Genomic DNA, 27,302 nt, shown 5'->3' on the forward strand with positions numbered 1-27,302 from the left:
TCCCGGCCATGGCCATGTCATCAATACACTCACTCAGGGCTTTATCCACTCCTAACACACTCACTCAGGGCTTTACCCACTCCTAACACACTCACTCAGGGCTTCATCCACTCCTTACACACTCAGGGCTTCATCCACTCCTTACACACTCACTCAGGGCTTCATCTGCCCCTTACACACCCAGGGCTTCCTCTGCTCTCCACATGGATTGACCACGATGAGTATTTCAAATAAGGACGTAATGCCTAATCTGCTGTGAAAGAAGACTCTATTACACAGACATAGTCATATACATGTTGATATTTATTAACAAAAATGGTGCAAAAGAGGATTGGGCCAAAATTGAGTGAAACTTTACAAGTTGGTTGTAATTGTATTGTTGCTTGAGGACTTTCATCCTTAAGTCGTTTAACTTTCTAGGTTCCAGTAGGGACTCTTCCTTTTCATCATGTCAGACATGAGGTGGAGGCAAGTCTGCTTTCCTAATAAGTGTGTGTGCATGAGCAGCTGGGTTAGGGAGGGTAACGGAAAGGTCTGCAAAGGCTAACCTTACAGAGGACTGTGTTCCCTGGGAAGAGTGACGACAGCAGCCACATCATTTACTAAAGTAATCTTCCAGCCCCTCCAGCTCCATTTCCAGGGAGGAGTCTAGAGAGGCCAGGGCAGACGCGGCATCCCTGCTCTTCTGGACACTGGGTCTGTGCTGAGGCGTCTCTGGCTGGCTGGACTCCTTCTTGATGTCTTTGCCACCAGTTAGGACCCGCTGGCTCTCGACGAAGAACTGATTCGGATGATTCAAAGAAAAGCCGCAATCGTCCACCTGTCCGAGGAAGCAAAGGTTTACCACATGAGCACATAGCAAAGCCAGAAATAAGGCTTCAGAGGCGGTCCTCGCCCGCTCACGGCTGGAAGTGTGTGATGTGGAGCCCAGCTACTCCCACTACCCAACCAGCTCATGCAGCGGAGCTTCAGCTGAAGATCCCACACACAGCGTGTCTGGGACATGTGTACGGCCCAGAGTTCTGCAACGGCTCGGATTCCTACCCACTACCTACTCGACACGGCCCCTGACCCAAAACCGCTCGATTGTGTGTCAAACACATCGCTTTCTCCTCTGCCCTGTCCGCAGACCTTCATCAAATTCTGCGACATTCTGGACAACTCAGCCCTCCGTATCCCATGCACGCTCAATTCTTAGGGTATCCACGTCGTTCCGGTATGTGCTGATCGGTGCTCAGGATGAGAAGTAACATTCCACGGGGCCGGCTGGAAGGGCAGCTCAGTGGTAGAGCCCTTCCCCAGCATGTGAACCTAGCTTCCGGCGCCTGCCCAGCAGTGAGAAAGTTTGGGCAACACATCTGGGCACGTCTCTGTGTTGCAATGGCCATTGGCGATGCACACATCCTTAGCCCTGAGCAAGAGGCTTAGCACATTTCCAGCCAACCTTTTCAAAGTAGCATTAAAATCACTTTGACACTTGGTCCCAGGTGCCAGTGTATTTCGGAGCATACTTAGCTCGAGCATATGGAATCTCATTTGGTCAGCCTCATAAGAGGCCCAACAAGCAAGCAAGCTTACTTGATGTAACTTCTCTGCGTTAGCTTCGGACATACTGTGATCTGTCCTGTTACAGAAAAATCTTTCTAGACCTTTTCTGTGACTTAGCAGATACCTAGGAGTTTATGCTACTTTTTTTCCTCAGACACTGACTTTGAGTGTTATCTCATTTTTCTCACTACTCTGTGCCTTTAGTAATCACAGAGAACGAAGGATCAAATACTATTTATTCCTAGATGTTGATCCTAAAATTGACCAATGGAGAACAAGAACATATTTCTTACTAGCTGCAAGTCCATACTGCCTATGACATGCCAGGCGTCATAAACACACTCTCATCCATGTATTCAGCCAGAGTGTCAATAGTTTTCAGGCAACACCGCGGAGAAAGAGAGGTTAAGGATCTTGCCCAAGATTACAGTATTAAGGTTGGAGATGGGATATGAATGACTGTCCTTGGACCAAAGTCAAAGTATTGCATACATATACAATATTCACTCCTGAAAACTTTGAAGTCTTTAATGTTTTAGTGATTCCTAAATGATGCAGCATAATATAACGGGGAATTTTATCTAAAATGTGACCCTTCTTCACTTTCTTCACGCTCACCTTATGGGTTAGATTGCTACTTCCATGCAACACACAATGTAACGTGAACCTTGACCTTCTCATTTGCAGGCAGAGGTGACAACAGACACCACTTTGCTTGAGCTTTGCTTGGTTTTAAAAATATGATGTTTTCATTTGATATTTTTCAGATCAGTAACCATTATGCTATGTCTTATTTATTTATTTACTTATTTATGTGTTAAAGGTAGTATCCCTATCTGTCTTTGGCTATCTGAGCCTTGAATTTGTAATTCTCCTGCTATAGTCTCTTGAGTAGCTGAGACTCCAGGTCTGTGCCCCTGCTTTTGGCTTTTACTATTTTTAACACTTCACTCTGTCTTGAGCTCACTTGTACACAATAGGCATCAATAAATATTTACTGAGTTGAGCCCAGAACCAGCCAATCATATATTTCACACCTTACTGTATACGTGGCTCACTATATACATGCCTGTGTGATAAGCAGTAGCTTTTCAGAACACGAGAATGCACTTGACTAAAACTAAAGCTAAAGAAAATCACAGCCTTGTAATTCATAAGCTGAAAAGTCGTTTCCAGAAATAGAAAGTGGAAGGGGTCACAGATAAAGGTCCATTACTGTGGCTAGGCATATCAAAGAAGGCTTTGTGAGGAAGTGCTATTTGAGCTGGGGCTGGCTGGATGGAGAGTGCAGAAGCCCGCGTGAGGGAGGTGAGGAGTGCAGAAGCCACAGAAGCACTGAGCAGGGTGGGAGGGAACGGCCCAGGGGCAAGTGGTTCACGTGGCCTGGTATAAGAGGCACATAAGAAGCAAGGTTAGAAAGATTGGCAGGGACCAGACCTCAGAGATCCCGGAAACCCAGAGTCTGTCTAGACATAATTCTCAAGGCACAAGGAAGCTGGAATTGTAAGTCCTTAAGGAGGGAAGAGGTGATTAGATCTATATAATCTCATGGAGGATTAATCCAGACTGGTTGGAGAAAAGGAGCTGGTGCAGCTCAGTCTTAGCCCTCAGCAGGCGGACGACGAGCCAGAAAATAAAAGGGCCTTTCTGGAGAGGGAGCGGCTCCAGACTTCCTGATTCTCTAGTCCTTTAATAAGTATTTTAGTAATTTCCGTTATGTTGCTCTGTTAAATGCCTGGTTCTTTATATATAGCTTTCAGAGTTATTACCCAGATCACTAAGAAAGCAAAGCTTTGTCTTTTTAACAATGGGGCTGCTTAACTTCTAAGTGTTTCCTTGATGATTTATGATAAACTTATAATTTTCTTAACAATGGCAAAGTTTATTAGCTTTGTTATTACTTTTGATTTCACCCAGTTCCTGAAAACCTTGAGTGTTTCACAAGAAGTTCACACATTCCAATCTGAAGGCGTCACATTTCATGAACAGGAAATGAGAGACTGGAAGGACACTGCAGCCCATTTCAACTGAAGCCCTCCACATAGAGACTGGGAGACAGATACCTACAGGGGTTATATAGTTTACTTGGTCATAGAGCTAGTAAATGGGACTCATATCAATGAAAGTACAGCTGCAGTATTTACTGAGGTCAGCGCGTCAGAGAAATATTCCTACACACTGTTTCTAGAGCACTATTCACAATAGGCAAGTTCTGAAACCATCCTAGCTTTCCAGCAGCCAAGGGATGGCTGAAAGAAGATGTGGTACATACACACAACGAAATGCTGCTACGCATCATTACTGAAGTTATGTCTTTGCAGGAAAACTGCAAACAACATAACAACTGGAGATAATTGTAGTCAGCAAATTAAGCCAATCCAAGAAAGACAAACATCTACTTCTCTCTCAGTTGTGGTTCCAGGATTTTACATATGCATTAAAGTCAGGTGTGTGTCTATGGCATGAATGGAAAAATGGAAGTGCTGAGGGGAACAGAGGGGCTAACAAGAAGCTGAGAAGGGGAGAGAGACATGCAGAAGACACAGCGCCTGAAAGTGTCCTTCTGTAACACAATACCACACAGAGATGGAATTCTACAAAACCTCATACGGCCTGCTAAATTGAGGTCTTCTGGCTAGAGCCCTTACGTTTCTCTGCAGCCGTGTCAAAAGGCTTCATGCAAAGTCAAATAAACTGACAAAGAAAGTTTTAGAAAACTTGACTTTGAATATTACTTTTAAAGCTGCATTTATTTTTATTTATGTGTATGAATATTTTGCCCACATGTATGTAAGCGCCCTCAAAACGGGCAACAAATCCCCAAGAACTGGCACTACAGTTGTAGGATGTCATATGGTGCTGGGGAACAAACTTGGGTTCTCTCCAAGAATCATCAGTGTTTTTAACCACTGAGTCATCTCTACAGCCCCTTTAAAGATTATTTTTACAAAGCCTTAAAAAAATTTATACAAAAATAATCTAATATCTGGAAAAATAGTAATAAGGAAGATTTTCTTTTTCTTTTTTTTTTTTTAGTTCTAACAAAAAATCTTTTTTAAATATTTTTTTTATTTTTAAATAATTTTATACATTCACTTGTATCCCAGCTGTAGCCCTCTCCCTCTTTCCCTCCCTCATCTCCTCCCTGCCCCCTTCCGAGTCCACTGAGAGGGGGTGTTCTCCTCTCCTTCTGTCTGGCCCTAGCTTATCAGGTATCTTCAGAATGGTTGCAATGTCCTTATCTGTGGCCTAGCAAGGCTGCTCCTCCCTCAGGGGGGAGGGGAAGCTCATGAGTTCATGTCAGGAACAATTCCTGTCCTCCTTACTAGGGAACCCACTTGGATACTGAGCTACCATGGGCTATGTCTGAGCAGGGGTTGTAGGTTACATCCATGTATGGTCCTTGATTGGATAAACAGTCTCATAGAAGACCCCTGTGCTCAGATATATTTGGACCTTGTGAGGCTCCCTGTCCCCTCTAGGATATACTAATTCCTCCTTCCTTCATATGATTCCCTACACTCTGCCAAAGGTTTGGTTATGGGTCTCAACATCTGCTTTGATACACTGTTAGGTAGAGTATCAGGTGCCTTCTGTGGTAGGCTACTGTCCTGTTACTTGTTTTCTCCTCTTTCCAATGTCCATCCCCTTTGTCTTTCTAGATGAGGATTGACCATCTTACCCTTGGACCTCTTTCTTGTTTATCTTCTTTAGGTGTACATATTTTAGTATGTTTATCCTATCTTATAGGTCTATATGAGTGAGGATATACCATGTGTGTCTTTCTGCTTTTGGGATACTAATAAGGAAATTTTCTTTCTTTCTTTCTTTTTTTTTTTTTTTTTAATATGAGGGATTTTTTTAACATGTTCTTTCAAGTTCTTAAAGCTTTTAATACACCCATCATTACAGAAGATGACTGAACTATACTAAAGTCTCAGAATTCAGTGTGAGCAAGACAAAACATAGTAACCTTTCTAAATCTCACTCTTCTCATCTATGGAATGGGTATAATAATAGTGCTATCATAATGTGTTCTTATGGTAGAACACTAATGGAATATGAACTTTAAGAGTTGTAGTTCTATAAAGTCCAAAAAGAGTCAAGAAAGATAAGTCAATTAAACATGAGGCAGAGTTCCCAGAAGAAAAGTTATCATTATGCTTTTTTTCCCCACTTTAAAGAAACCCAAACTAGAAACTGTTGATTGCGTATTACAGGCATGAAAGAGAGATGGAACTGAATTTAATTAGAAGACTATACTCAACAGTTCCTTGCTTTTTACACCAAAGAGTTAACAAAGGAAGGATAGTTAACTTTAAAAAATATTCAAGGGATGTACTTTTATGAATTTCCATGTTAATACATTTACTGACCATTTACAGCAGGCTCCAGGGCCCCAAGACCGGCTGCTGACATGATCTGTGTGGTGTTCCCGGCTTTCTCTCTCAGCCCCACAGAGCCCTAATTTCTTTTGTGGTCTGGCAGCTGCTGTTGGTGTGATAAACTTTCTCGGCTGGACTGCATTTCTGAGGGAATCCTGTCTTTCCCTTTTGTTTTGAAGAAAGTGTATATGACTCCCTGTAGTCTTCTTTCAACTGCTCAGAAAAATAAACTTGGTTTGTTTGTTTAGGGAAAGGGGACAAATATAAACCTGGCCAAAAATGATAGTAAACACTCTCTAAAGTCAACTTGTAGAAAAGGAGGTTATCCCAATTGCTCATTTTGCAATTTCCAAGTGCCAGTGGCTATTTTCTTTATTACTCACCAAAACAATCTCCTTTTGATTCCCTCTCTACTTGGAAACACATGTATTGGTATGGTACCTATATCAACATTGTATTTATGAATCTCCTGTTTCTTTGTAGATGATGTTTAATTATATTTGAACATGGTATTACATTTTCATTTTTACAACTTTGTGTTACTATGACAAAACACTCAATAGAACAATTTATGAAGAGGGAAAGGTAATTCAGGCTCAGAGTTCTGAGACTTCAACACATGGTCCATTGCCTGGTGCTGCACATGCTGAGGCAGTAGATCATAAAAAAGAAACATGATAGAGCAATGACCAACATCCCAATGTCTTCAAGGGCACAATCTCCATGACTAGGCTCCCTTCCACTAGACCCCACTCCCTCAAGGCTCTCCTGTTCCCTTTGGCTGGGGATGGGTCTTTGGGGGAAGGGGTTTCGGATGTAAAGAATGTAACATATTAACCTAGAAGGTCTACAGAACTAGCAGGAATCAGGACCAGGTCAGCACAGCTGGTGACAGTGTCCTACTGGATGTATTATAAATTTTAGATTTTATCTGCAGATAAATGGAAACCCACAGATAGGTGTTTTAAAGCAGGTTAATGAAATAATCAAATGCCATTATGGTAACTACCACTCTCTGCTGTGTAAAGAAGAAAGAAGAAAGGGGTCATGTGTGTGTTCTGGGAAATGAGCTAGGAAGCTACGATGGGGTTCCAGATGAGAGATGGTGCTGTGGCTTCTAGCCTGAAATTCAAATTGCTACCTGCAAGGATGACCCCAGATCATTGGAGACACTTATGTGCATTCATACACCCGACTTAGGACTTCAGAAAAGTGCGTGATAGATTTCACAAGGCTTTTGTGGCAGTTTATATGATGGGGGAGAAATTATGCTCAACTAGTTGGAAAATAAGTCAGCAACAATATTCAAAGGGATCTATTTCTGATGAAGCCACTTTTAATTAAGACTCAGAGATTAACCTCCACGAGGCCTAGAGTTTCCACTTAGAGTGAAGGCGTGCAAGAATGCAGATAATGCGGTGCAGCAACATTCAGCCGTTTTGAGCAGGGCTCCTTAGGACCACTGAGGCCGACAGCCTTTCTTAGGCCTTGGACACCCGCCGAATCAAGCCGTTCCACGTGATGACATCACATGTGAGCCTCACAGTTCTGCCACAGCAATGTAGGGTGGAAGAACGGAAGCAATGCTGTTCTCCTATGGGATGTTCGGGTTTTAATCAGGAGGTTTTGCAATGGCAGCTTGTAATGAGGCAGCTGGTGTTACCACAGAGCCATATGGAGCTATCACAGCACTGCTGCAAATGGTATCAATTAACGAGTTCATTTTCAAAACTTGCATTTAAGTGAATTTCATCACAGAGGCCTGAGGAAAATGAACACAGAGGTTTACAGGGGAGGGAGATGGATGACAGAAAGTGAGTAATAAAAATAGATTCTATTTTTATACTATAAAAATAATAAATGGAGATATCCACATCTAAAAATCTATAGTAATAGATCTAATGAATACAAATAGCCTTATGTCATTGATTGATGTGTAGGAAAGCTACACCATTTCTATGTAAGAAAGGACTTAGATGCACATCTTCAGTAAACTAATGAAAGATTTAAAAATAAGCAATTATGGCCCTAGTTGTACTGGGCACCACAGAAGCATACTGAGGAACTCGGTGAACTGGGCATGGCTCACTTGGTACAGTGTTGGCTTATTATCCCAGCACTTAGAAGGTGGAAGCAGGGGGCTGAGGAATTCAAGGTCAAGCCTGGGCTACATAATAACTGAGGCTAGTCTGAGCTGTATTACGAAAACAAACAAAAAATAAACATGGAAGAAAGGAGGGAGGGTAAAATTTGGTATAACTCAATTTTAAACCTAATTTAAAAGTAAATTAAAGATAGATCCCAAAATTTGAATGTTTGGAGGCTTTTTACTTAAAAGCTTCACAAATGATTGAGAGCATATATGAAATTAAAACTCTCAAGCTAAGCAAGCAAAGTAAAATATTCAAATCCTAAAGGGAAGCTTCTTAAACTCAGGAAATAAACAATTCAATAGCTTCAGGAAGTCCCTGAAACTGACTAGATTCACTAGCCAACCCCACCCCCCCCAAGCATATATTAGTGATTAGCACTGCTGAGGACTCTCACTTCTCAGAGAGAAGCTGAGGTTCCTGGAAGAGACAGATAAGTCAAACTGTCTGGAGGAAGTAAAGACCAGCCAGGGTACCTAAAAAGGCTCAGACCAAATGAGCCACCTGAAAAGGATAGTCTCCAACTTGCTGAGCTGCATGCACTGTGTGCTCCAAGATTGCAGCTTTCATAAGCTTTCATCATGGTGGAGTAGGCTTTGGTGATACAGTTGTCTCTGAGTCATTTACTCCTGTCTGTAACCTCTCACTCATATTCCTGTGTAACCCTAATAAAACTCACTGGTTCACCAAAGTGATCTGTTGTTGGTTCCTTATTTGTGTGAGTGGATGTTTGTTCGCATGTGCTGAGAAGGCCAGGCATGGGACGTTACTATGGGTCCTGTCATGATCAAACTAAGCAAACTGTGTTTTTGCTTATAATTTTTTATGACAAATATTTCAATTTTATAAAAATAAGTTATATTACAACAGGAATAATAGTTTCCAATTAGATGCAGAAGTCTAGACTCATGGCGGCCCATCTCTAGCTTTATATACCCTCCTGATCAACTGAGGCATGCCGAGGAGTGACTTGGAACCACAGCTTGCCACACATAAACCACAGTTTATGAGTTAGATCAGCTAACCTCGAAAGTGCCTCAGTGTTTACTATTTTCCTGTCTACAATCACCTCAGCTGACATTCTTTCAAATCTAGTACCAAGTATAGATTATGGTTAGACTATCAGACTTTTAATAACTTAGCCAGCCCAGGTTCAAATCCAAATGCCATTCCAATAAGAACTTACCAGGCTGCTCAGCTTCCCCGTGTTCGCTAATGCATTACAATAGTACCTGGCTGTTGCTGTGGTCAAGGACCTTAGTGTTTCGCCTGATATGCTTTAAGGGTTCCACAAAGGTGGCCTCATATTATTTATCATTTTGATTATTGATAAGACAATTTTTTAAGAAAACATATAAAGAAATTCAGCAATTACATAAGTCAGAACTTTAAAAATCATCTTTTGTCAACTTAATAGAACATATAAATATAATATTTAGCACAGTATCTGATAATGAGTTGGCTCGACAAACACAGCATCTTTGTGGATACTCAGGATAGTATCACGCTCCACAGCAGTGTCCATACGTGCTCAGTGACAAACTATTTCAGAGGTGTACAGACCTCCAAAGCCTGTTCTCAGATATATGTCCTGTTAGGAACCCACATCCAAATTAATGGTTGAATGAGGAGCCAGTGGGCTGAATTTGTCCTACAGATATTTTCTGTTGGCATCCTAAAGCTGTCACTTTTGTCCACATGAACGTAGCAGGACATACATTCTTCAGTGCTCCAGAGTTTCTACCATATTTCTTCCCCTGCAGCCAATTTCACCTTCCGGGGCTATTTATCTACTAGTCACTGCAGGCCTCTTGAGCTTGTGGCTCTTACTTTCCAGATTTCAAGACCCTCTATGAAAGACAGAGCCACTCAGCACTTATCTTAGTTACCCTAAAGGACTTTCAGTACTAAGGAGGCAGGCAAGATACTCGTCACATTTCTTGATTCCCGCGCGGTTACCGATCCACAAGTAAACCACGGTTCTACGGTTCAAACAGAAGAGACCTGGGAGGCACATCAGGCTACTATCAAGCAGCAGCCACAAATACATCAAACTTTTTTCATAGAAGATGGAGAATGCCCCTGGTTCTTCTGGACAGGCACAATGAAGGTTCCAGATCTAATCAGTTCAGCAATTGGCAAACAAAGACCTATAGGTTAATTCTGACCCTCTTTATAGATCAGTAGTTATCAACCTTCCTAATGCTTTGACCCTATAATACATTCCCTCATGTGTGGTCACCCACCCCAACTACAAAACTGTTTTCGTTGCTATTTCATAACTATAATTTCGCTCAGTTATGAATCATAATGGAAACATGTGCTCCAATGGTCTTAGGCAACCCCCTGAAGGGGTGGTTCAATCCCAAAGAAGTTGTGGCCCGCAGGTTGATAACTGCTGCTTTAGACAAAGTTCTGTGAGTTCACAGCTATGTCTACATACTTTCTATGGTAGCTTTTGAAATGTAGCAGAGTTGACTAGTTGTGACAGAAATCAGAAAGCTTAAAGGTTTTGCACTCTACCTCTTTAGCAAAGAGCTCAACAGCCTTGGGTCTTGAACCTAGACACAGAGTGGTGGGTGCAGCTGCAGTTCCAAAAGCACCAAACAAAACTCAGAGTAGCAAGGCACACACAATCAGTCCATAAAGTTAATCAATTTACTTACGTTATGTGTCATCTCGAAGTACTTCTGACAGGCCAACTGGTAATGAGTCCCCTTTACTAAATCCAAAATCTAAAACACACAGGGAAGTAAGAAAGAAAGAATACAAGTTAAGTTTCTTCGAAGCCACTGCGGCCACAGCTGTTGGACTTTCCATAATCTCCATTCCAAAAAGGAAACTCAATAAATAAATTATGAGGTGTGCAGTGCTTCTGCAGCCTGGACACCACAATGATGCTGGGATTATCCAGGAGTGGTTTAGCTCAGCATTAAAACACAGATGGCAAGTGATCTTTGTGACCTGCCACCCATGGCTTTTAACACTATTACTTTGACAACAAGAGGAGAACACATCCTGGTATTTTGACTTTAATGGTTTCTGTCAGCATATCATATTGCAGGATCTTTTAAAAAATCTTGTAGCTATAAACCTAGTAATCTAACCATAGAGGCATAGAGCAATCACATACACTCTTTGGACTTATTTTCACATTACCTGTTTATACAGATGCAGCACTAAACACTGCTGTGAACCCATCAGGAAAACTGAACTAAAGTCCTCTAGAGCGCTGAGAGGCAACAATTTACCTTACATCAGATTGTCTTTTCTGTAATGAAGTCACTTCTAGCCAAGCTCAGCAAAATGTGAGCGTGAAGAAACTATTCTTAGTATCTATTAGGAACACCACCATATCTTTTGTAAATACAATTTGCCTTCCAAGTCTACTTCATACAGTCTCTTCAGAGTGTTGTAAGCGCCTGTCCTTATCAGCAGAACGCAATGGTAGCTGAAACCTGTAAAGTTTCATGGCCTTCTGCCACTCCCAAATAAAAAATATATATATTTGACCCCGTTACCAAGCACAGAAAAATGCTGGAATTAAGAGATAACCTCAAATGTAGGGAAAGGAAACTCCAGAGAAAGGTTCATTTGTACCCTCTTTCAAAAGGCAAACCTTCCTGTCACAAAAGAAATGAACACAGTCTTGAATTCCCACTGTCCCCATCACAAAACACTGCTTGATAGGTTCTGACAAAAACAAGAAAAGTACAGTTGTACTTGGGGCTTCAAGCACCAGCAAGACTTTGTTAAAGGATTGTTTTCTTTTAATTGTCTTAAATCCAAATTTTATATCACCTTCACTTAATATTTATCTGAAATATTTGTGTAAATGTCAACCTGTCACAGAACCTAGGATTCTGTCTACTTCTATAACCCATTTTTCCTCAATTAGAAAAAAAAAATGAAAAACAAATTAATTAAAAACAATGACAACAAATAAAAAATGAAGTAAAAAATTTTGTAAGTAATACCAACACTTTGAGCTTATACCCCAATGCTTTCCCACATAGCCATTAAAGCTGTGCAATGATGAACTTGTAATTAATTATGGATAAAAAACAACAGATTGACACATTTGAACTGTCATTTCAAAGAAGACTTCAAACACAAATTTAAGATTTGATGCCATAAATCACCTGAAGACGAAATTAATTCCATAAATACTGCTGAACCATAAGTTATATATTTATGTTCCTTTTAAGTAAAATTAAAACAAGGGAGTGGTGCAGTCCACAAGTGGCTGGGTCTTCTGACATGAGTAACAATCAAGGTAACAGCCCACCCCAAAGCCATGCCATACAGACCAAGCTGACCCAGATCACCCTACATTAAACCACCCAGCACAGGTGAGAACACATGGAAAAGGTTATCGACAACTAAGACACAGAATATGAAAACTGCAGACTTCACTGGAAAGGCTAGGTGTTTTCTGTTTGTCTGTTTTTAATTAAATTCAAATTAAGAACCCAGGTATCTTTAGCACCGCCCTACAGACAGAACTCTTCTTTTTTTTTTTTTTTTTTATTTATTCACTTTGCATCCCAGCTGTAGCCCCCTCCCTCAGCCCCTCCTAACCCCACCCTCCCTCCCTCTTCTCTCTTGCCCCTTCCCCAGTCCACTGATAGGGGAGGTCCTCCTCCCCTTCCATCTGACCGTAACCTATCAGGTATCATCAGGACTGGCTGCATTGTCTTCCATTGTGGCCTGGTACATCTGCACTTAAAAATATTTTGGTTTGAAATAACTCACCCATCTATTTTAAAAGAACCTTACTAATCACACCATAGCATATTTGAGATGAGCAAAAGATATGTATAACCATAAAGTTATGACAGAAACAAAGACAATATTTTCTTTTCTGGCAAGAACAACTAACAAATTAGAATAACAGCGATGAAGCAGAGGAAGTGAAAAAAAAATACATGGAAGAAAAAAAGGGAACCAAGGAGAATTCCAAGAGGCTGATTAGGCAGCACTGTCAGGTTCTATCTTCATTTCAGACAAGAAATTCATCCTGTTAAAATAAAGTTGCTGGGAGGTCTCATTAGGGACAGGATCAGTTTTAAAAAGAATTAAGAAATCATGTGCAGCTTAATCTAACTTCCCATAGAGGAATACAGAAACAGCGTATATGTTTTCAAATTAAACAAAAAATGTGAAAGGACCTGAGAACACAGTTATTAGGAGTCCAGATTATGAGACAGATTTGCTCTCAGCCCAGGGGAAAGGAGAACTGACTTTCTCCTATGTGAGACTCACAAGTGTAAAGGGCAGACTAGAGACAGGAGGCATTTCACCAGCCTCTGTGGCTGGCTGTGGATCCCACCAGATGAGAGAAGAGGCGGTGGGACACCAAAGCGTTCCCTAACAGGCAGACAGTTTCCTAAGGAGTGGAAACTTTTCATGGTACTTTACATGAAAACGCCCAGCCAGCATCTGTCCTGATGCCTCACAGCAGTACTCTACACATCACTCGCGCAGACACACCCTTTTTCTCAAACCGTTTCCTAAATATGAGCTAGGTTGTATTTTTTATTTATTTATTTGGTGTTCGTTTGTTTGTTTGTTTGAGACACGGTTTCTCTGTATAGCCGTGGCTGTCCTGGAACTCGCTCTGTAGACCAGGCTGGCCTTGAACTCACAGAGATCCACCTGCCTCTGCCTCCCTGCGTGCTGTGATTACAGGCATGCACCATAACAGAGGGCTCTGAACTAGGTTTTTTAAAACAATTTTTTTTTTCTAAAAGAATGATTTGAACACTTCAACAACAGGGCTCGAGCACATATAAAATCTTTCCATTTTCATTTATTAAATGTAGAAACTCTTGTGTTTCACTGTGACAGTTGACAGATGTACATAACAAACTCTGGTCATCTTTAGTCCCTTAATATCCTATCCCACCTGTCTCCCACTGCTCTCCTTCCGCTACCTCTAGACCCTCCTTCATCTTTCACATACTAGCTGCACTGTTCTTTTAATTATTACTGTTATATGTACATACACATAAGTTGAACAATACAACCTGCTGAGCCCGTTTACTGCTGCTTGTGTGTATATGCTTTTAGAAATGATGCTTCCTGTTGGATAAACCAGTAGGGGCTTATCACTAGCTGGTTTATCCAGTTACTTTACCCAGAATCAGGAGACTGATTCTCCCTCTCTCTGTAGCCACTGACTACTTGGACCTCTTTGTCTACACATGGAGAGGGGTGGAGCCTTTCAAGACCGCCCTCACCACTGTTGGTGTGTCAGCTGCTGCTGTCATTGTTAGGTCTGGGTTAGATAGCCACGCTGCCAAGGTTTCACAGGTGCGGTTTCCCTGCCCTACACAGAGGACACAGATTCTCCGCTCACTTCCTGGGCTTGTGGCTTTTACAATTTTTTTTTTACCCCTCTTAAGGGAAGTGGACATGAGAATACATTTTAAAAAAAATGATTCAGCTGTTTCTTAAATGTTGGCATTTATTTCTCATATAAAATAAATTAAAAATACCATATATGAGTCTAAACGTGGCTAGTTGAGGTTTCTTTCGTGTGTGTGTGTGTGTGTGTGTGTGTGTGTGTGTGTGTGTGTGTGTAGGCACGTGAAATAAGTTATGGCTCGTAGAGCTGGAATGCTAACACCTTGTATAGACCCACTTTGCTGACTTCAGAAATTTAACAAGGGATCCTGAATTGCCAGCGTTTGCCTATGCAGTACAACAACGTAGGCTTGCTCTTGACAGTGTTGACTTTTTCTGATATGCACATCACTATTAAGCATCATATTAAGACAGTCTACAGATGAGCACTGATGCAACTTGCTTGTGGACAGAATGACTTCAAGGCTGGAGATACAAAGTTAGAAATGGAAAGGAAAACCAAGATGTGCCCCAAATACTCTAAGTTTGTGACACTCTGAGAACACAATTTGGGTCAGAATCAGAGCGTTCCTAAAGGAAGGAACTGAGAAAGATGATGCAGTCAGGCACAGTACTTCTTAACAGTGTTGTTTTTCAATCAGGAAGTTTCAGGACCAGACGTCGCTCCCTGCATTAGTGTACTTCGTGTTGCTGTAACAGAATGCTCAAAATTGGGTGATTTAGTAGAGGTTGATTGGCTCACAATTTTGAAGGACAAAGGTCCAAGATAGTGAAGTCACATCAGTTTGGATTCTATTGAGGATGGCAGAAAAGGAAGAAAACTATCATCTGGCAAGAAAGGAACCCGGAAAGATTCAAAAGTCATAGCAGCCCAATCTCATGGGGACCTGAGAACTATTTGTTGGTCCTTATGAGAGGATGCCTACCTGCCTTCACTAAACTGGATTCACTAAGCTTGTACAAACACGGAAACCGTATGCATACCATGTACTTCCAAGGATGTTAGGAGAGATGAGATTGGCCCAGAGTAAGGATCTGAAACAGAATGGGTCAAACAGACCACATAACGGTGGACACTCATGTAAAGAAGGCATAAAGCAAACAGAAAGAAACGTGAGCAACATGGGGAAAGTGTGGAAAGCCGGAGAAAGAAAGAAAAGGGTGCAGTCTGCAGCCTGGTGCTCCTGGTGCTCCTGCGGCTGCTGGAGCTCCCGAGGGTCCTTCAACAGCTGTGACAAGGACTCTCCAGTCTTCCACCTCCATTCTGAAAGACCTCAGTGAACACTGCTCCCTCTTGCAGACAGCACCAATTCCAAAGAGCAGCTCCCCTAAGAGCAGAAGGAAATAAACCACACGCATCTCTGATGCCTGCCTAACAGGTTTTCTAATTACACTCAGCAATCATATCAATGTTGAAATCATAAAGTTACCTGAGAGAAAATGTCCATGAAGACCTATGAATATTGCTCAAAGGGCCCTAAGATTTTTTGGTTTTTCACACTGGTTTTATATAGTGAAACTGAGATGCAAGAGCACCGTTACAGCGGCTCTGAGCGACACAGAAGGACAATGTTTAGGTTACGTCTGTGTCTGGATTTTCCCCACGGCTTTCAGTTAGCCTCTACCAGGTGAATAAAAGCCAACAAGAAAAATTCTAAACCTTTAAAAACAAAATAGTTCAGCTTCTCATCTTCACAGAAAAGTTTATCTGTTTGTATCTGCTGTGTTTAGTAAAGAAAGTTAATGATAATTTATCCTCAGGACAAGTTACTGGTTATTTCCCTAAGACAATTACGTTTCCCTCCTCCTTCTCATTATTCATTTTAATTTAAATGTCTTTCATATAATCTATTTTGACCCTGTTTTCCCTTCCCCCAGGTCCTCCAGGCCCTCTTCCCACTCACAGAACTTCATGTTCTTGTGTCTCCTTTCTCTCTCCCTCTGTCCCAACCCCCACCCCAAAAGAAACACCAAACAAATGAAAACCAAACCAAACAAAAAAAACCCAAACCAACCAACCAAACAAGCAAACAAATCAATAAAGAACAAAATAACCCCACCCCCAACCCTCACAGAGTTCGTTTTGTGTAGGCTAAGTTCTCCTGGCCTGGAGTATGGCTCATTTACCCAGTGAGAAACTATTAGAGAAAATGGATTTTCCCTTCCCCAGCAGGTATCAATTACAGATAGCTTCTTGGTTAGGGAATGGACTTTGTGTTCACTTCTCCTTCTCAGTGCTAGGATTTCTCTGCTTTGATCCTGGGCAAAGCATGCTGCCACAGTCTATGTAGCCCAGGCTACCTTCAAGTTCATGGCCCTCCTGCTTCAGCCTCCTGCTGCCGCACTGCAGACATGTACCACCACACCTGGTCATAGCCAAGATCAACACATAGGATGTTCAACACCAGCCGGAAACGCCACACAGACAATAGACATAAATATCAACGCACACTACATGCTTGAAGTCCGACTCTGAGCGCAGCTGCAGCTCCCTCCCACCTTCTCCTCCAGTGCCTGCCAACGATGCTCCAGAATTACTTGGCAGCAGAAAGAGGCCACCTGCCCGCCCTTGGCTCTGGCGACTGCTGTACTGTGCATGAGTAGCTCAATATGCTGCCCCCACCAGCCCGAGTGCCTCTAACTCAAGGTCATCGTCTGCCTTGCTTCTTCCTGAAAGGCTCAGCTTTTCAAAACCTAGAGCACAGAGACCTTCCATTTCTGAGCTTCCTTATTTTGAAAGAAGAGCTTGGTAGAAGCGTGGAATACTTCAGCACACACTGCTCTCTTTGCCTCTGAGGCACCAGGCACAGTGGATGCTTCACACCTGAGCTGAGACCTTCACTAGAGAGAGCAAGGCCAATGAAAATACACTTCCATTTGCTTAAGAACGTTGAACTGTCTGATTTGTGACTGTTTATAAATACAGGCTTGAGAAGATTTTCCTTTCAACTGTCTTTAAGATTTTCCTTTCTTCTCTAGTGCTCCGCTCCCCCACCCCCATCATTCTCTCTTATCACCAGGCTTCCTGGTTTTCCCTTACAAAAGTCCCACATGGCCAACACAGTAACTCTAAAAGCCAACCCCAACCCTGCATTCCAGTGCCACCATGGGCGGGGCACAATTCCAAGGCCTTTCTCCTCAGACCTAACCTACTGTCCCTCCCTGGGCTCTGCTTCAGCTCCTCTGGCCATGGGATCCCCATACATGTTCTAGGCTTTTCTATGTTTCCTGGAATTTCACCTCACAAAATCCTAGTGATAACATCTATGGGAGGCTTTTGTCAAATAAGTTGATTTGGTTTAATCCAGAATTACCTACATCTATTCGTGGTAACACTTCTCAGAGTGGTGTTTGCTCTGTGCTGCCAGAGACCTCCCAAAGCACACAGTGGCCTGGTCTCCAGAAGGTCTGCTTCTGGCAGCTATCACTCGGCAGTTTACTTTCACCACCCTCAGCTGGTGTCTCCCCGCTGCCACGTTAGCTCCATCAGGTAGGCCTCATTAGTGTCACCTCTTACAATATTTCTAGTGTCTTCAGCAGTAACTGAAACAGTCATCTCCAAATCACTGCTCAAGAGTTTGGATATAATTGTCTGGGGAAAGGGCGCATGCTTCACACTGCCCATGTGGAGGCTAGACGACAGCTAAGTGTGGAGCTGGGTACCTTCCTCCACATTTTACATGGATTCTGGGAATCGAACTCAGGGCTCCAACCTTGTGTGGCAGGTGTCTTTGCTTGCTGAGCTGCTGTACCAGCCAAATGGCTGCTCATTAATGTTGCGTGAATGTGGTTCTGTCCTCTCACATCCTCACTTCCTGCCACTGGAAACACGCCTACACGATTCCCTGCATGCATAACAGATCATCTTCTGCTCTCTTTTGGATCTGTGACACCTCGATTATACTGATTTTCATTTTTTTGAACATTTATGCTTCTTTATTAAAGCAAAACAGGTATCAAAAATTCTTACAAAGCAATGTAAAGTGTTGCCTCAAATACTGAATTTCTCAGTGCAGATTAATGTCAGTATTTTGTGTTTAGGAAACATCAGCAACTAAATGAACCAGACGCAGAGGAAGGACAACTGAGGACAGGTGACCAGCCTGCTTAGAGATATGACAGGTAGCAGTGCTGACCTCAGCTCCAGGGTTTACTTACTAATTATTACTCTGCTTTGAAGATACCTTACTGTTTATCCTGATTTAAAAACAAAACAACAACAACAACAACAAAAAAGCAAGGCAGTTCAGAACTACTATGCCCTACGATCTTTAGGCTTGTAGAAAACACACTGATTTCATGATTACTTTTAAAGATCTTATAAAATGATGAATTTTATCTAGCAGATATATATAGTATATTATATATAATAGATATATAATAGTATATATCTATTAGTATAGTAGAAATAATATAATAGAAAGAGTATAATAGAAAGAGAAGCCATGCTTAAAGCCTGCCACTTAACGGCTTTCCAAGGATGAGGAGATTAAAAAGTGCACATGCATTATATGCATGTAGATACGCACTGTATATAATATATAAAAACATTACACATATCTAATTATCCAACAAGAAATGCACTGTAAAACTGATGGTAAAACACCATCGCTCTGAGGTGGATCACAGCTGAGAAGATTAAAAATCTAAAGTATTTGCCTTATGAATACAGGTTACTGTTTCTATTAAAGCCTGTTTCTCCAAAGCAGGGGGGCATGTTGACAAAATGAAGACTCTATGAAAATGAACAAGAGCAATAGTTTCATGACTACAGTAGATGGGTTGAATTTATGTGATAGTGCCAAGTTAAGTACCAATGAATTTCTATGTGTATCAAAAATTTCTGACATAATAAGCATCTATACAAATATATAACTATAAAGAATAATATTTTAAGAATATACTTTCTATATTTTTAAAAGTTTAGTGAACATTTTCAAAACCAAAGGTAAATGTTATTCAACTTCATGTGTGATTTTTCCTTAAACTATTTATCCTGAATAGTATTAAAAAAATTTTAAGAAACTATCTGCAGCCTCTAAAAAGGAAAAAAAAAATATTTTAAAGATCAAATTAAATGTTTGATGGTCTTGTGACATAAGCAAAAATATAACCATGGCTATCACATCTCCTCTACTGCAGGTCTGAGGTTTACTAATGACATTTACTCATTTACTAATGAAAAAGCACATTTTCAACCACACACTACGGAAGTACAAAGAGCTGTTGTGGAGTCAGCAGTGGCAATGTCACAACAGCAGACACTGTCCCCTCAGTAATGAAGACTGGATGTCATCACCATTTGTGGCTGCTCCACACCTGACAACAGGACAGCGCTCTTCTGCAGTTGAGATTTACACACACACCTAACAAGGAGCTATAAGACTTGACTGGAGCACTTACCAGCGCTGCCATGAAATCCTGCCATAGTTACTTTAAAGCCTTTTAAACTGCCCATTTTGAAGGATTTCTTCATTAAAACGCACTTACCAGTTTAGATTTAATACGGTCGGTAATTGCCTGAAAAATTTGTGACTGTGAAAAATAGGTTGACTGGCCTCCCTGAAACTACAAAGAGCACATGGCTCTTTCCACACTCGATGGCTTTGACATCACTACTTGGTTTCTTGGAAGTACTAATAGAAGTAATTATTAATAGTTATGCTGAATCAAAATCCCAGAACAAATATTCCTTCTCTATTGAAAAACATTAAACAAGAAATTAAAGGCATTCGTAAGTAGCATGACTTCTACCAACAAACTTGCAAATGAGTGGTTTATTTGTAAAATTGTTAGCTGTAGAAAGTTCAACACAATTGTATGCAGAAGCAAATACTGAGGTACAATGAAAAAACAGAACGTAATCACTCTGCTGATAATGAAAAGTCTCGAGTGTTCAAACTCAACTCACTATTGAGAGCCATGATCTCCTATCATGATATAACTCAGGGCACAGATGGTAGTTTAGTTTTTCTACAGTCACAAGTTAAAAAAAAAAAAAAAAAAAGCAGCATTTCTAGCATGTAATTAACCTAAAATATGATGAGCCTATTTTACAGTGCTTTTCTAGATGAATTTTTAGATGGTGTGTTTAACATGTGCAGACAATGGTACATCAGAGCTGACTCCAGCAGCTTGAGAGGCAATTCTGCCCAGCTCTGCACATCAGCTGTAGCACCGTGACCCTGCTAGTTTGATCAGTAACAGTTACACGAGACAAATGAGTAAATGCACACTGCCCTCAGGAGCTGCTGTCCTAACACACTGCCTTTTGATACAACCGCCACTGGAGAAATCAACAATTCAATAGCTGGTCAGTCCGCGGCCGTGTGCCGTGCAGTTCGTGTAGTACCATCTGCGGCTACAGCAGGCTGGAAGGGCAGGTCTCACAAAAGGTCCTCGACTTTTATGATTAGATACCTTCATATCACGTTCTCTGGTTTCTTGGAAAATAGCATGAAACATGCAAAGAAACAAGTGAACTCACAAGAGGAATACACACTAGCCAAAGGCAACACAGACATACCTTTAATATGTTCAAGGAGTAGATAAAAACCAAGAAAATCTCTTAACAAATAAAAAATTGCAATTAAGTGAATGTTACAATTTAGATAAAATAGAAAAATTGTTAGAAATATATATTGTCAAAATAAATTGAAGAGAAAGGTCATCAGAATAAACAAGCAAAATATCAAATTGAAATTTAAAAACCTCCCAGCAAAGATAATAAAACTTTAAACAAAGATATGAGAAAACAACACAAGGAGATTCCTTATGAATGTATATACAACAGTCCTCAATAAGATGCTAGCGAGTCTGGGCTGTGGTTACAGTTCAGTGGTAGAGAGCTTGTCTGGCATGAGCAAGGCCCTAGGCTTAATCTCTGATACTGAAAAAGTCAACAAAACCAAAACACTCATCAATCAAATCCAGCAACATATTTACAAGGATTAGAAGTCATGATCAAGTGCTACTGTAGCGATCCTAAGTGGTTCAAAATATGAAAATCAATTGATGTACTACAGCACCTTGATAAAGTGAAGCAAAAACTAAAGTGTGATTCACCTCAACTGGTGCTGAAAAGGCACCCAATCCATCCAATATCTTTTGGAGATTCAAACAAAAACTCCCATTTAGGCTAGGAGTAGGAGGGATTTACTTAAAACAATAAAGGGGGCTATGAAAACCCAGTTACTAGTACACTGCGGGAAGACTGAAAGCTGTTCCCTAGCAGCAGGAACACCATCAAGATACTAGCCTTTTCACTGCCACTCAGCACAGTGCTGGATGTTCGAGTCAGAGAAGGCAATTACACAAGAAATACAAGGCATCCAGATGGAAAGGATGTAATACTGCATCTATCCTCATAAGTCCTGTTCTTAGCAGAATCCATAAAAACCTACTATACAATAAATTAACCTAGCAATGCTGGAAGATACATGAATAAAAACCAGTTATCTTTCTAACACCAGTAGGGAATGGCCAGAGAAAGAAGAAGACATTTCTACTATAAAGTAGCAGGAGGCATGTAGAGCAAAAACATTTATGCTGATGAGTGTAAAACACAAGGAAGGAACTGAAGAAACTGAGTAAGGAAAGATGCCTATGCTAGGGACTGGCAGGCAATGCCCAGACATCATTTCTACCCGGGCACATTGACCATATCCACTGAAGCTCTAAAGTTGATCCTTAAATGTATAGGAAATTACAACAGGCTGCAAATAGCCAAGACAATATTTAAAAGGAGGAACAGAGTTGAATTAATTCACAACTCTGGGTTCAAAACCCAGCACAAAGCCGTATATCCAAACTGCAGTGCTAGTATCAAGACAGACATACAGACCAAAACAATAGAGCTAATAGTCCAGAAATCACCTACACACCTACATCCAATGTACTCTGTCATTTGGACATTCTATCCCTAAGCTACATCTCTAACTACAGTTTATTTTCTTCAGAAGTTCAAGACTGGCAAGCCATGTCCTTAATGACAAGTGTTTGGAAAACTGAACGACAGCACACAAACACAAAGTGACTCTCAACATCACACTGCACACAAAAATTAACTCAAAACACAGTAAAGACCCAAATTTAAAAGCTGAAACGATAAAGCTGATGCAGAAAAATCTGCCAATCTTCATGATCTTAATTCTAGCATGGACTTTTAGATGTAACATCAGGGACATGAGAAACAAAAGAATACACACTGGACTTCACCCACATTTAATTTTGTTTCCATCAAATTACATTATCAGGGTGGACAGAGTTTAAGAGCACTGGCTGTACATCCAAAGGTCCTGAGTTCAATTCCCAGCAACCACATGGTGGCTCTCAACCATCAATAATGAGATCTGGTGCCCTTTTCTACTATGCAAGCATACATTCAGGCAGAGTACTGTATAAATAATAATAATAAATACATTTTTTAAAAAATACACTATCGAGAAATTACTAACCTATAGAAAGGGAAGGCAGTTTTAAGCCATATATCTATAAGGGATTCATATACAAAAGGTAAAAGGAACTATTACATTCAACAAGAATGTCCTTTGAAATTTTGGATCCTGGGGTTCATTAGATAATTCTCATCAGCAGACATTTCTATAGGACTGGCAGATTTTAGAGAGAAGATACTGGCTTGATTTTTCATATTGTTGGTATTTTTGCATCTGAGTCTAACAGCAACAAAGCAGGTTGGGGCTGAAGAGAAAATCTGTGGGTGTGTTAGGCCTAGAGGTTAAAAATGGTGTGGGTAGAATGAAGTCACCTGGAGGGAAGGCTGGGCTGGTATTCAGGATATGTTTCCTGGTCTAAGCCTGGAGCATGGGGGTTGATTTGGATAGATGGACAGGTTGGATGTGGTGTGAGATGTTCGATTGGGTGGGGCAGGGTCAGGAGGATCCTGACCCTAGGAATTGTTTGCCCTGCAGGAGTAGGTGACTAGACTGGGCCTGGGTACTGTATGTGGGACCCAGTCTAGATCTAGTAGAACATGAAGAAGCCAAGGATAGGGAAAGGCTAACAGGGCTGGAACCTGGAGGAAAATGTGGGAAGTCTAGCTAGATGAGGTGGTTAGAAATAAGGATGATAGGATTTATGATAGCTGCAAGTTGGGTGGGCATTGGTAGAACCCTAGACATTGTCTGAGGTGGAAGCCCAATTAGGCTGAGTGCGAAACCCAGGCTAGGACTGAAAGGGCTGCAGAAAAGGTATGAGTGGTGGGAGATCAGGGAGACTCACAGGCCTAGAACCTGAAGAAGGAAATGAAAAGTCTGGATGGATGGATAGAGTGGCTAAAAGCAGTGGAGAAGGGACCTGTGCAGGGGTGTGGGACCTGAATCTTTACTTTTAAAGACTTATGTAAATCATCTCCTTAACCATATGTGCACCCTGACAATCTCTTTATTAGAACATATTCTGATTTTAATTGCTCAGTAGTATTCCATTGTGTAAATGTACCACAATTTCTGTATTCATTCATCAGTTGAGAGATATGTGGGTTATTTCCAGATTCTGGCCATTAGGAATAAAGCTGCTACAAATGTGGTTGAGCAAATATCCTTGTTGTGTAGTTGAGTATATTTTTGATCTATGCCTAGGAGTGGTATAGCTGGATCTTGAGGTAGCACTATTCCTAATTGTCTGAGAAAACACCAGATTGATTTCCAAAGTGGTTGTAGAAGTTTACATTCCCACCAGCAATGGAGGAGGGTTCCCCTTTCTCCACATCCTCTCCAGCATGTGTTGTCACTTGAGTTTTTTATCAATGGGTATAAGGTATAAGGTGAAATCTCAGGGTCATTTTGATTTGCATTTCCGTGAAGACTAAGGATGTTGAGAATTTCTTTAAGTATTTCTCTGCCATTCGATAGTCCTCAATTGAGAATTCTCTGTTTATCTCTGTTTATCCCATTTTTAATTGGCTATCTTGGTTTGTTGGTATATAACTTCTTGAGTTCTTTATATTCTGGATATTAGCCCTCTGTCAGACACAGAGTTAGTGAAGATCTGTTCCCAGTCTGTAGGCTGATGACAGTGTCCTTTGCTTTACAGAAGCTTTTCAGTTTCATGAAGTCCCATTTATTGATTATTGATCTTAGAGCCTGTGTTGCCAGTGTTCTGTTCAGAAAGTTGTCTCCTGTGCCAATAAGCCTACCTCTGAAAGATTACCCAGCAGGATATCAAAGCAGATGCTGAGACTCACAGCCAAACTTTGGGCAGAGTGCAAGGAATATCATGAAAGAAGGAGATAGAAAGACATGGAGGGACAGAAGCTTCACAAGGAGAGCAACAGAACCCTGACAACCAAACACAAGACAGCACAACAAGGTATTTTGTGAAGATATATTCCCCCGATATGATAGCTATTCTTGGCTACGAACTTGACTATATCTGGAATTAACTAAAACCCAAACACTGAGGGCACACCTGTGAGGAATTTTTGCTTAACTTGAAGTAGGAAGATCATGACTTCTAATCCAAATTAAAGGAAGACACATCGTTAATCTAGATCTTTTCATCTGGGAAATTCCACCACTAATATGTGATACCTTCTTCTGGAAGCCTATATAAGGACACGGAAGAAAGAACCTTGATCTCTCTTTGCCTGCTTGCTCTCACCTAGCTGGCAAGTCCATTCCTTCATTGGCATTAGAGCCTACTTCTTCAGGATTCCAGTCTATATTAAAGACCAGCTGAGACATCTAGCCTTGTGGACTTCATTATTGGAAGTTCTGTGCACAGCCAGCCATTGTTGGATTAGCTATACCACAGCCTATAATTCTCGCTAATAAGTCATATATATATATATATATATATATATATATATATATATATATATAGAGAGAGAGAGAGAGAGAGAGAGAGAAACATTTTGTAAGTTGTTACTCTAGAGAACCCAAATACACTCCCTCTGCTCTTCCTTCTGTCCAGACTTCCTCTTAACCTCTGACAGTAGTAGCCAGGATTGTTTTGGCTTCTGTTCCGCCACCCTCCTCAATAACACATTCCAGACAACCAGTTCTCACCTCGAGTAGGAACAGAATAGAAAAGAACGAAAAAACCCAGGTGACTTCAACTTCAGGCACCATCAGCTTACTAGCTATGATGGCTTGTCATACCTAGGACTCCTTGGCTTCCTCACAGTCTTCCCAGTCTCATAATTGTAACTGGAAAGTGTTGTCCTAGCTTCTCAAATTGGATACAAAACCACTTTCTCTCTGCCACTCAGATTTCTTTACCTCTAAAACTCAAGTCCCAAACCAACTACTTTTTCTAAGTTGCCCATCATTGCTTATGTACTGTTTATATCCTCATCACTGGCTTGAATGCCAATGACCCCACACACTCCTGTCTTTTATTCATGCATTCTTCCAATTCCTGACTTTCTATTAGTTCTCATCCCATGATCAACTCTTTCAGAACGTTCTTTACAGACTCCAGCCTGCCTACAGACTTTCTCCTTTCCTGGAGTAAGTACCTCAGAACTTAACACGACAAGATGTATTAACCAGACTCAATCTAAACTTTGGACAGTAGGTTTTTCTTACACATTGATGCTTGTCAATAAGAAATAACTTTCTCGGAATGGGCAACAACTTTGATGCCCAGGGATAGAACTGGGGTCCTCAGGGCTGCTTCTGGGGCCAGGAAAGAGAGGCACCTTCAGCTGTTGCTAATTTCCAGGCAAGCCAGACCGCACGGTAGACAACAGTCCTAAACATCATGGTACTTTTTGAAAGACAGACTTACTAAAAGATGTGCTCCCTCAAGTATTTTGTTTACCATTTGTGCACTTTTTGCTTAAGTTCTTAACAAAACAAAGTATTTCAAAAAATTATTAGCCCCAATAAGCTAGCATAAGACATACAGATTAAACCAAGCGACAACTGATGCCTACCAGAACAGGCATGGACTGCACAGGACATCATCATTTCCTCAGAAAGCAACTTCCCAAAATGAGAGGCTGTCATGAATTTTCAGCTTCATTAATAAACCTCAACAGGTTAAATATTTGTGTTTTTAAATGAGGCCGCCAACTGATGGAGAAAAGCAAGTTGTGGGGGTGGGACGCCTATGCTCCTTCAGTAGCAAGAGAAATACAACTGTAGCATGGCAGGTGGAAAAACTGAAATTTCTGAGGACTAGGAACCTGAAAGGGCAGGGTTGGGGCTCAGCTCCCCCCGAAGATAGAAGTGTGGTGTGAGTCCTGATGCAGCACACGGCATCACTTCTGTAAGCAAATCTGAGAGAATGTGGCTGCTGCCGAGTCACTGAGGACCCTGAGCAGACCTGGACCTACCTGGCTGATCCCCGAGGCTGGGATCTTGTAGGACTGCATCTTCTGCTTCAGCAGCTCTGCATCACTGTGACGGAATGGGCACCCTGACAACCAAACACAAGCCGGCACAACAAGGTTATTTACCAGGCTTCAGCACGGTGCCACACTCGAGCAGTTGCTGAAGTGCCCCTAACTGTCTAACAGCTCATTAATAAAAAGTCAATTGCCCGTGGGTGCAATGCTCTCCTCTCTCTATCTAAATGAGGATTTAGCTGCTCTGTTATCGGGATACTACATGCTCAAGACTTACATAGAACTGTGCGGCACTCTTGGGCTTGCACGGCCATTCAGTAGGAGGAGGAGCACTGTTTCAACATTGCTGCTGCTCTCTCACCAGAACAAAGAACCAGCAAGTAGCCATAACAGTTTCCTTAAAAATTACAAACTCTTACACTTTCATAGACTAAAAACTTTCCATAAAGACATAGGAGGGGGAATATAGATAATAAAACTAAAATATCTGAACTCAGAGGAACATAAATATATCACATGAGATTCAGACATAAACTC

The 27,302-nt window shown here is 41.2% G+C and overlaps 1 protein-coding gene across 1 annotated transcript; it reads right to left on the minus strand.

Annotated features, from left to right (window-relative positions):
* Nucleotides 1-282: 282 nt before the first annotated feature.
* LOC129680312 (DNA primase large subunit-like) lies at nucleotides 283-27,079 on the minus strand. Its single transcript, XM_055611914.1, has 4 exons — nucleotides 27,043-27,079; nucleotides 26,754-26,836; nucleotides 10,750-10,818; nucleotides 283-820 (listed from the first exon to the last, which is right to left on the minus strand). The coding sequence occupies exons 1-4, from the start codon at nucleotides 27,077-27,079 to the stop codon at nucleotides 596-598; spliced, it is 414 nt and encodes a 137-aa protein (XP_055467889.1). The 3' UTR covers nucleotides 283-595.
* Between the last annotated feature and the right edge of the window lie 223 nt (nucleotides 27,080-27,302).

Source organism: Psammomys obesus, unplaced genomic scaffold, assembly GCF_907164565.1.
Source record: "Psammomys obesus unplaced genomic scaffold, mPsaObe1.curated_primary_1811, whole genome shotgun sequence".
Taxonomy (NCBI): domain Eukaryota; kingdom Metazoa; phylum Chordata; class Mammalia; order Rodentia; family Muridae; genus Psammomys; species Psammomys obesus.